This window comes from Chenopodium album, chromosome 9, assembly GCF_948465745.1.
Source record: "Chenopodium album chromosome 9, dcCheAlbu1.1, whole genome shotgun sequence".
In the NCBI taxonomy this organism is placed as follows: Eukaryota; Viridiplantae; Streptophyta; class Magnoliopsida; order Caryophyllales; family Amaranthaceae; genus Chenopodium; species Chenopodium album.
This window is the reverse complement of record NC_137842.1, coordinates 11,568,620-11,579,615: the sequence shown is the minus strand read 5'-3', so window position 1 is coordinate 11,579,615 and position 10,996 is coordinate 11,568,620. Positions and strand designations below refer to the sequence as shown.

At 36.1% G+C, this 10,996-nt stretch overlaps 1 protein-coding gene across 1 annotated transcript; it reads left to right on the top strand.

The window, feature by feature from the left end:
* The first annotated feature begins 699 nt into the window (after positions 1-699).
* LOC145558394 (putative catabolite repression protein creC) lies at positions 700-10,996 on the top strand. Its single transcript, XM_081619620.1, has 11 exons — positions 700-1,100; positions 3,613-3,924; positions 4,044-4,152; positions 4,239-4,332; positions 6,319-6,406; positions 6,498-6,581; positions 7,573-7,669; positions 7,741-7,828; positions 7,987-8,092; positions 8,360-8,452; positions 10,351-10,996. The coding sequence occupies exons 1-11, from the start codon at positions 924-926 to the stop codon at positions 10,705-10,707; spliced, it is 1,605 nt and encodes a 534-aa protein (XP_081475746.1). The 5' UTR covers positions 700-923; the 3' UTR covers positions 10,708-10,996.

Sequence of the window (10,996 nt, the reverse complement as noted above, 5' to 3'; positions counted from 1 at the left end):
TTTTTACTATAATTCGATCTGATAATTACTTTAAATGAATTTTAACGGTACTAGTTATCACAACTCTATAGTGATAGACCACTACCAGGTATGGGCTCGTTGGGCCCATACCAGGGGCAAAAATGTAATTTCACGTAAAACTTACCCATGTTGTAAAAATGCAGTCTCTCTCCTCTCAATAACAGTATATAAATTATGAATAACAGTATAAAAACCAATAATAACAGTATACAAACCAATAATAACAGTATAGAAATTAATAATAACTGAGCACCGACAAAAAACTACCGGCGTCAATTTCGACCGAACTCAGCGATTTCCAGCATAGAACTCACCGTTTTTAATGGCTAGAGCCATAAGTTTGTGTCTCTTGTTTTTGGGTTATGTTTTTTTGGGTGGTTTCCGGTGATTTTTAATGGAGGTAGTTGCATGTTTTTGGATTTCGACCAAGGTAATAGCCGGTGGGGTGGGCTTCTTGTTGTCGGAGGTGAAGGTGCGGTGGGCGGAGGTTTGGCCGGCAATGGGAGCTATCCATGGAGGTGGGGAAAAGGGTTTAAGGAAGGAAGAAGATGAAGAGGAAAGGGGAAAAAAAAAAGGAAAAAGAAAAAAAAAATTGTGGTATTGGGTAGTATTACCCATACCATGGTAGTGGGTAATACTTACTCCTAGAAGAAGTAGTAGTTATGCCCCAAGGGTTAACCCATAAAATTCCACCCAAACCTGCCCAAATTCAAGCCGGGTCAGCAGGCCAAACTACCTTTCTGATCAGCTCTAAAAAGTAGTACATCAAAAATTGATCAGAAACTGTCAAAGTCAAGCTCAGTAATCTACGATCCGGTGAAACCCTCAACAAAACTATGCCATGAACAAATGTTACACAATTAGATTCATCTCCCATTGTCGTCATCTTCGTCGCCGGAATCATGAGTAATAGCAGCGCAACCACCAACAGCGCCACCGTCAACGGCGGCGTATCTTCTCCAGCCGCCGCCGGACTCAAAGCCTACTTCAAAACTCCCGAAGGTCGTTACACTCTTCATTCCGAGAAGTCTCATCCTTCTACTCTTCTTCATTATTCTCATGGAAAAACTGTCTCTCAGGTTTCTCTCTCTTCAATTTCATTCGTTTTTTATTTGATTGTTTAATGAAATTCGATATCGAATTATAAATTGTTATTTTTGATTGATTATTTTGTGATTGTGTTGTGTTGATTATGTCTTTGATTGAATTTGTTTGATGTTGAATATATTGCTGCATTTACTTTTTTTTAGGTGTCTTAATTAAAAGATGTTGTTTTCGATTATTAGTTTTGTGATTGAATTAACTCCTAAATTGTCGAATTTGGGTTGACCTTGATGATATATTGTTTGAACTGTTTCGAATTCCTGGCGATGGATTTAATCTCGTATTGTTTTCCTTGTGAAGTTCAAGTAGATTAAAACAATCTAATGGACTCAAATGTAGTCGTAGACTCGTAGCTAATGCATTTGTTGGTACATTTATTCGAGTGCCATAGTACTCAATTTTGAATCCTGGTAGTTTGCTTGTGAATTTCCTGCATTTATGTGAACTTAGTTTGGTTTACAAATCTTCTCCAAGCAATCCAGTTCATATTTCTCACCCTTAAAAGAAGTTTTCTAAAATTGAGTCAAGCTTTTTGAGGATGTAATCACCCTTGCATGAAGTATATTTACAATATTTTAAGGGTTTTGTATTGCAATGCTATTTGAAGGCATTCTTTGGGTTAGGCCGTTAGGGGAACCAGGTATAAACCAAGGTCTATAACAGACCGACTGTTAAGAGTTTGCTTATAAACATTAATTCAATGAGATTGGTATTGTGACTTGTGAGAGAAGAAGGATTACTTTTATGCCCATTCATTTGTTTGGCCTGCCTTTAAGAGGGACAAAGATTTTGAAGTGTAAGCCTCATGGATTAGTGTTGAAAGGATTTTTGTGCAAAGTATACGAAGGTAAGGGGGAATAGGATACTCTTGCATAATTCCTTTAGAAGGGTGGATTTTATTAGAGTTGAAGAGAAACAAAAGTGGCACAATGTGTTGTAACATTTGCAAAGCTAGCAAAAAAATCTAATATGTTAAAGCATTCTTTCATGAATTTCAATTCATGTCTCCATATGCCTGTTACAAGTCAGTTAATTAATCAAAGCCTTAATCCCATAAGTGGGTCGGCTGCATGAACCAAAAGTGATTATTTCGTGTAGTCATAAAAAAAAAAAAAAAAATCCTCCATCACTTAGTTCCAATGCCTCATCCTCATGCAATCCATATACTTCATATCCTTCTTAACTCCTAGATCTACACAAATTTGACGGTCCAAATTTATTCTTATTATTTTCTTCATCGAGTGCAAAATTACAGAAGAAATCGTGAAATTAGAATTATATCCCCTCCCTTGAACAAAATTAGGGGTGTTTGGTTCATCAAAAGGAAAGAGGGAAAGGAGGAGAATGGAAAGTAACTCCCTTTGATATGTAGTGTTTTTTGGTGACTTAACATATATTTATCTCCCACCATTGCTAAACTATATTTCACACTCTCTTTGTGGTGTCACCACCACTCACACCATCGCCCTTAGTTACCTCAGCCCCTCTGCTTCAGGAGTGTCGCGGCTGTCGCCGCCGTCGTCTCCCCGCCCCACTTCCAACCACTGCACCTTCGCCATGCTCCTTCATTTGCTAACTATTTTGCCACCACCATTGTTATATTTGATCAAATTTGACCATCTAAAACCTTAATTGATGATAAGTTATGTTTCATTTTTACTTTTGATTTTTTTTTTTCTTTACGAAATTTATTTTGTGGAATTTTGGTGTTGGTTATGAGTGGTTATGGGTGGGTATGTGTGGGTTTTCAAGCTGGTAGGGTGATTTTTGAGTGGGTAGGTGGGTGTGTTCAGGAGTGGAGGTGGTTTATGGGTGGGTGAGGGTGGTTTTTGGCCTTTTGGGTGGGTGGAGTATTTTTTGAGTAAGTGGGGGTGGTTTTGGGTGGTTAGGAGGGGTGGTTTCGGGATAGGTAAAGGGTGGTTGGGAGGGGTGGTTTTGGGATAGGCAATGGTGGTTGGGAGGAGTGATTTTGGGATAGGTAAGGGTGGTTTTTGGGTGGGTTGAGCGAGTGGTGTGTTGTGTTCCGGTGAGGGTAACAGTGGTGGCAGTGACAGGAAAGTGGAACACTGGTAGTGGTGGAGTGGTGGTGGTGCATTGATGGTATGGTGGTACATTGATGACATAAAGAAAGTGAATGGAAATACCATGTGGGGGGAGGGGGTAATCAAAGTAGAAGAGTTTGGTGGTAAGGAGAGGGTAAAGGGAATGATTAAAATGTCCTAACAAAGTAACAAACAATAAAGGGAATAAGTCTTGTTCATTTCATTTTCCTTTTCTCTCTACCTTATTCCATATGCCCCCTTATTGTGGTCATTGCAATTAACATCTCTTAAATGCAATCAACCTCTTTGTACAATGATCTTGGACACTATTTATAAGTTATGATAACTAGACTATGAATAGTATTCAACAATTCATCTTTTTGATTTGATTTCTATCAAATCCATCTTAATTTTCTATTGTTATTCGGTGGAAAATTGTTTTCAGGTAACATTAGCTAATCTCAAGGAAAAAATTGCTTCATCAACACCAACATCAAGCTCAGGTTATAGTGCAAGTAGTAGCGTAAGGTCAGCTGCTGCAAAGTTGTTAGGCTCGAATAATGGAGGGCGAGCTCTTAGTTTTGTAGGAGTTAATGGAGCTAATAAAGGTGTTGCTGCAGCTACGAAAAATGCTACATTTGGAAGCTCCAGTAATGGAAGTAGTTCGCCAATCACCAATTTTGATGGTAAAGGAATGTACATGATATATAATGTGGGAGACACTTTGTATATTAGTGACTTAAATTCGAAGGAGAAGGTGATGCTTATTATTCATTTATCTATTTTTTTTTAATCTAATCCTTACCCCATTTGATGTTGTTAAGTAAATCTGGGAATAAACATTTTGTGACTTAAGAGATGCATGTGCTTATGTAGGATCCCATTAAATCCATACACTTTGCCAGTTCAAATCCTGTTTGTCATACCTTTAATCCTGAAGCTAAGGATGGCCATGACTTACTGATAGGGTTAAACTCTGGAGATGGTATTTTTCTGCTGCATGGTTGATGTTTGTTTCCTTTTTGTTGCCCTGAAATTACTAAATATTTGTATCTACCTTTATCTTTGCAGTGTACACAGTATCCTTAAGACAGCAGTTGCAAGATATTGGAAAGAAGCTTGTTGGAGCACATCACTATAACAAAGATGGCTCCATTAATAACAGGCAAGACCTACATCCTGCATTAAATATTACTTGAGCACCTGGTTATTTCATTTTCAGGGTTTTGTATCTTTAGTTGATATTCATAATGCTGTCATCTCAATATGGGCTCATATGTTGTTTCTTCGGCTCATAGATTCTGTCAAATTTTATGATTATTGAGTTTTAGCGTATTTAAGTGGATTAAGAACATTTTTTTACTTTTCCTGACTTTTGTTTTTTTGGCTTCTGCCTCTACCACCTTTCTAATTTTTTTTTTTTTGTTTGAACCTCATTTGATTAGATTGAAAGACTTATCTATGCTGTTGCCTGTTGGTATAATAGTATTATGGGTTTTGGTCCAATATTATCAATTATAATGCAAATGCAGCTTTACACCATAACCTTTAGTAAATTCCTCTTTGTAAACACTCTTCAGAGGTGGGGGATCTTGCTAGCTCATTTCTCTTATCTTGCAATCTGTCTTGTATAACTTGAAAGTGATTGCCAGATGTCAAATATACTTATTGGATTCCATTATTGAAGTTACACAGGGTAATAACTTTTAATTTGTCTCCTATTCAGTTATGTTATTTATGGTTCTTTGTGGCTCATTAGTTTAGTAATTTATTAAAACTCAAACCTCATTAAGAAAGTAGAAGCCACTGTCTTAGCCAACCTATTCCAATCTGCATGGCAACCTCTGATTGAAGCTGTCTCTATGGTTTAAATTTTTTTCTATGCATGCAGTATGAGAGAATGTCATAACTACTTATTGGTCTAGTTCACTAAGGGTATAGTTACTTTATTATTTGGATGTGTTATACTATCTTTGATGGGTAAACTCTTTCACTTCTTATCATCAGGTTATTGTTTGAGGTGTGGAACTAAGAATTACAAATGTATCCCAAGACCTAGTATAATTTCTTGATAGTCTTCTGTTAAGCTTTGCAACTTACATACCATTGACATATTCTTCCTTTGGATGGCTGTACATGCCTGATGTTTACAAACTGTACTCTAAATTAATAGACAGTTTTTCTCAAACTGGAATACAAGCCAAATTTTAGCCTAGACAAAGATGTATATTGTGCTTCAGTTTGAATTTGTTTCCCCAAGGAAACAGTGTTTCGTACAAGGATTATATATCAACAAGCTGAATTCTGTTACTAGGCACTGACTTGTTCTGAAATTTGAAGCCCTTCTAGCTATTACCACTGGTCTTTAGTCGCAAGATATCGTATTCTAAGATGTAGCTGTTACTGTGGCTCCGGTACCAAATAATCTCGAACTCATAATACATTATTATAAGCACTTATTATTTTATGCATTTTTCTACTCTGTTTGTCCCTTTTTTCCATGAAGATGCATAAAAATCCATTTTAGTTTTAGAAGTATCTTGTTGTCTATTAATTTTCATGTTTGATATAGCCACGTTTAATGTGTGCTCTACTTGATGTGATAAAGTATATCGGTTTTGTTCATTGTTAAAGTATAAGTTGTGAAGTAACTTATAATATTCTATCTTTCAGGCTCTGCTCTCCTCTCCTGTTTTTCATTTAATTCAGATCTAATAAGTTGAATTAAGGGCTAATAATGTTTTGATAAGATAATATAAGGGCTAATAATTTTTAGTTTAGATAAAACAAGTTCGCATAAGGTCTAATAAGACCTTATATAAAGCTCTATAAGGTTCTAATAAACTCCAATATAATAAGATAAGATAAGATAAGAGTCATAAGACTCATAAGGGTTTAAAAGCTCAATTAGATAAGATGAGTTCATAACTAATAAAATAAGATAATTGAAGATCAATGAAGTTCAGGTGAGAACACTACCATAAAATGCCACATGTTGTAGAATGGACTATGTAATTATCTTGCTTGTATGTTGCAACTGCTCATGTGAACATTATAGTTGTTGCCTATCCTATTACACGAATCTTATGTGCTCCCTTGTTCTTGCAACTCTATTTGACCAAATCATGTCACAATTTAAATTTTAATGCAGCCGGTGTACCAGTGTAGCATGGGTTCCTCAAGTCAATGGTTTCTTTGTTGTTGCTCATGCTGATGGAAACGTGTATGTGTATGAGAAGGCAAGCTTCATATAAATATTGTTTAGTTCTCTATCCTCTCTTCTATTTATCTTTTACATTTTTGCTCAAGAGAACAATTACTGTCTTTTAGGGGAAGGATGCTACTGTTGATTCGTCTTTCCCACTCATAAAGGATCTGACTCAATTTTCTATTGCACATGCAAAATCTAGCAAGGTGAGGTACTACTTATCATCTGAGAAGCTTGATCTCTTCTACTAATGAATTCTGCCCTTGCTCCTTCATAGTGCCTTCAATGTATGTGTCCTAATGGAAACAAAATGTAGAAATGTAGAAACCAGGAATGCTTGGAACACAGCCTATGCACTGAAATTTCCCCTTTTTAATTGTTTAGAATTGGTAAATCATTTAATTTTACCTTGTTATAACTTGGGAACTTCTGTCAAGGTTTTGGACTAATGTATTAACATTGGACTTGTGCATTGTGTCACATTGATGTACATGTAATCCTGAGATCAAGATTGGATGTTCCAGTATGTGTCATTTTGCTGTTATTGCTGCATTGTTGACATTTCCTTCATGGGTTCTGTCATAATTCTATCCAGTATCCACCCTTAAAAATGTCTTGTATTAATATAGTTGGTTAAGATCATTAGACCGTGAGGACCTAATCTGTGCTATGGGAATCTTGTTAAATTTGGTAGTGATATGTGCTATCATAGGGACTAGCTTTAAGTATTAGATATTTATCCTAAAAATGGCACTCCCTTTAATTATTTAAGTGTTACATTTTGACCGACACATAATTCTAGTAGGCTTACTTGACTTTATTATAATTTATAATAAGAGGTAAGTGGGGTAGATGAAGTACTAAGGAATTGTAAGAGAAGTTAATGGAGTAAATAGTTTATTGAAAAGGGATGTGAAGGATAGAAATAGTAATAATATTGTTTTATTTTTAAGAAAAAGGCCTAACAATGCAATTGTAACACTAAACAGAGGGATTATTAGTTTAGAAATTCATGATTAAATCATACATTGTACGGTGTTATTATTCTTAGTAACGTTTGATTAATGTAATTGCAAGTAATTGTGTTTCTAACTTGTGTGTGAAATTTGGGATCCAGAAAGCTGGTCTTTGGGTATAATATTTTGTTGGCTATATGATACTACTTCTCTGGTTTCTCATGAATAATTATAATTGCAGAGCAATCCTATTTCTAGATGGCATATATGTCAAGGTTCAATCAATAGAGTGACATTCTCCGTTGATGGCACTCATTTGGCTGTTGTTGGGAGAGATGGTATTTTTATACACACTTGAGTTTGATCCCATATAATGCTTATTCATCAATGACGTAGTTATGTTTTGTAGGCTTTTTAAGAGTTTTTGACTACCAGAAAGAACAGCTAGTATGTGGAGGAAAAAGTTATTATGGTGCTATTCTCTGTTGTGCATGGAGGTAATGTCAACAGTTATGACTCATGAGAGCTTTATATCTGTAGATTTGATATATGCCTTACCAATTCTGTGTTTATTATTCATTACGACATATCATTTTCTTTCTTCTACTATTCTCTCAAGAATTGCAATTGACTTGAAATTTTCTTCTTCACATAGCATGGACGGTAAATATATTCTGACTGGTGGTGAGGATGATCTAGTTCAAGTTTGGAGCATGGAAGATCGCAAGGTTATAGCCTGGGGTGAGGGGCACAATTCATGGGTAAGCCTCCTTCTGGTCATTTCTTATTATTTAAGGGGGTGGAGACAAGAAAACAAAATTGATCTGGTCATCTTCATTTGAGCTGATGGCAGGGCCCAATGGGAAAGGTGTTCTTAGATTGGGATGGTTGATTCCTAGCTGTTTCTCTAATTAGTTACCATGCTACTATACTTCCTGTCCAACTTCCCAATTTCCTTTTGCTCTTATATTTTCCTTTTTTGGGGTTTTCTTGATGTGCCCCTTCCTGTTTAAACTGGATTTTTGCAGGTGAGTGGAGTTGCTTTTGATCCATATTGGTCACCCCCATCTTCAGATAACACTGGAGAAAATGTGATGTATCGGTTTGGCTCTGTTGGTCAGGTATGTGGTTCATTGAATATTGTTGTATAAAATCATATTGTGCCCACATATCTATCTGATCAAGGTCAGGGAATTCTCTTCAAACTATTTGAATGAATCAGATTTGTAGAACCGAGAGATAAGAGAATTTTGGTATTGCATTAACAATGCAATCAAGTCATCACTGAGGAGATTACAGCCCCATAGGAAGTTAACAAATTTTCTAAAAAAAAAAAACTTCTCATCGATATTCATCATAGTATCTCCCAAATGTGCTCTATTAATAATATTCCTCTAACAAACTCATCTTTATCTTCAAGATACTATCGTAGTGCACGACCTATGCCCCTCCCGATAAACTTGATGCATTACATAGAAGTCACTAAGTTTAATTTAGAACTCATAATGTACTAAGGTGATATATATGACAAACATATGCTTTTCAAAGACACTAATTTCAAAAGGCACACAGTCCACCATTCGCGCACATTTCAATTTGATGGAATGAATGAGTCTTAGATGTAGGCAATGGCTATGCAAAAAGACATAAGAGAACATATTCCATGCACCCTTTTTCCTCATTATGTTCATGGTTTCATCCTTGGTATAATTGGTAATAATTTTACCTCTACAAACTATCTTCAGCATGCCCCATTGTTGCCATAAGATTATGCCAAGGACATTTATCGTCTCAGTCCGTTTTCACCACGTTTCATAGGAAGTCTTTTGATCTACAACCAAAAACATTTTTTTTATACCATTGTCCATTGTTCAGCTTCTCTGATTGAGTTTGGATTCCTGGAAGGGAGAACATTCCACTGTTCCTCCTAACATTATCCAGCATCATCATTATACTAGTAAAAGAAATTTGCTCTTGGAAGTCTCATCTCACATTGAAATCCGCTGAGATAATGATATATTTGTTGCTCCCTTGATTTATCTGTGTGTCATCTACCATACACACCTTGTGAAATTCAAAACTGTGGGCATCAGCTACCTTATCTCCTATTGCTAAATCAGTCAAGTTGGGTTATATTTTGTACTCTTATTGAAGGAGAATAAAGTTAACATTGATAGGTTGCTTCATTTTCTCCTGATATCAATAGATTCTCTTCTTAGTTAATACTCCCTCCATCCCACATAATACTTTTCGTATCTCTTGGGCTCATAGTTTTAAGGGAGTAGTGGTGATGGGGTTTTGTTGAGTGCTAAGTAATTTAATAAGGTAGTGGCTTCTGTTTATTGTTTTTTCAGTTGAGGTCTGAGAAAGTGGGGATTATTATGATTCAAGGGAGTAGAGATGAAAAGAATAAGAGTGCCTTGATTCTGAAGGATGCCTATAAGTTTAAAAACTATATATCTTGCCAGTTTGAAAAATATATTTTTGTCTTGGATGAATATTATTTCAGTGACTACATAAAGTGCATGGCTTTTTTAGTCACAAAATCTGCATGGGATATAATTTCAATCTCCTTATAGATGGTTAATTTCAATTTAAATTTGTTTGAACTTGCACCTTTTACCACTGCAAATGGATTAGCTGGGGCAAATGAGTTTTCTTTAACAATTGTTTCAAGTATGCACAACTTAAATCTAAACATGTCACCCTGAATGTCACAAAATCCTACCAGAGGGGACGGGACTACCTCGATGAGACCCATAAGTTTTTTCCCATCTCTTTTCCAGTTTTCCCTAGTTTGAAAGAAGAGAGAGAGAAAGTTAGAGACAGTGTCTTATTTTAACATTAATGGAAGCAAAATTGGAGAGCATGACCATGCCTTGCTAGATGATCATTTTTTATGTACATACTTGATATTTCCTGAATTCTTGTAGGGTTGCATGTTATGTTTGTGATTTTTTTTCTTCTTTTTTTTTTTTTGAACATCTTCATGATCAAGTGAAAAACTTTCCATTTTCAGGACACTCAATTACTCTTATGGGATTTTTCGATGGATGAAATTGTAGTGCCTCTTCGTCGTTGTCCACCAGGTGGTTCACCTACTTACAGCGCTGGAAGTCAATCAGCACAATGGGATAGTGTGGTTCTGTTGGGCTCTTTACAGCCTGCTCCAAGTATGCGAGATGTCCCAAAGCTTTCTCCACTTGTTGCTCATCGTGTGTATACTGATCCTTTGTCAGACTTGGTCTTCACAAAGCACTCCATCCTTACAGCATGCAGAGAGGGGCATGTAAAAGTTTGGAAGAGACCTGTGTCTTCTGAAACCATATTAGATGATTCAGAAACTGCAAGTGCCAGTGGATCTGATTGCAAATGAACGTAAGAGTGGGCATTTCCAACTGCATTTTTGAGTCTCAAATTGCAGATTTGACGGTAGCCGTATTCATTATCATATGCCTAATTAGCGTTATACACAGTCTAAGCTGGTGCCACAGAGTTAATCCACTCAATTTTCTATATTTAGTACAAATGTTGAATGTTGCAAAGGTTTTCTAGTCTGTCCTCATATGTCGAAGGAGCTTAAGTGCATAATTGCTAGTAATTCAGCTTCACCAGGGTTATTAACTGTATAGGTCCAAATAATAGAGTTGCTGCAGTTACTTCTT

Coding starts and splice junctions, on each gene's coding strand:
- LOC145558394 (XM_081619620.1), top strand. CDS start 924: ATGAGTAATAGCAGCGCAACCACCAACAGCGCCACCGTCAACGGCGGC. Junction 6,582..7,572: donor CACATGCAAAATCTAGCAAG/GTGAGGTACTAC, acceptor TTATAATTGCAG/AGCAATCCTATTTCTAGATG. Junction 8,453..10,350: donor GGTTTGGCTCTGTTGGTCAG/GTATGTGGTTCA, acceptor TTCCATTTTCAG/GACACTCAATTACTCTTATG.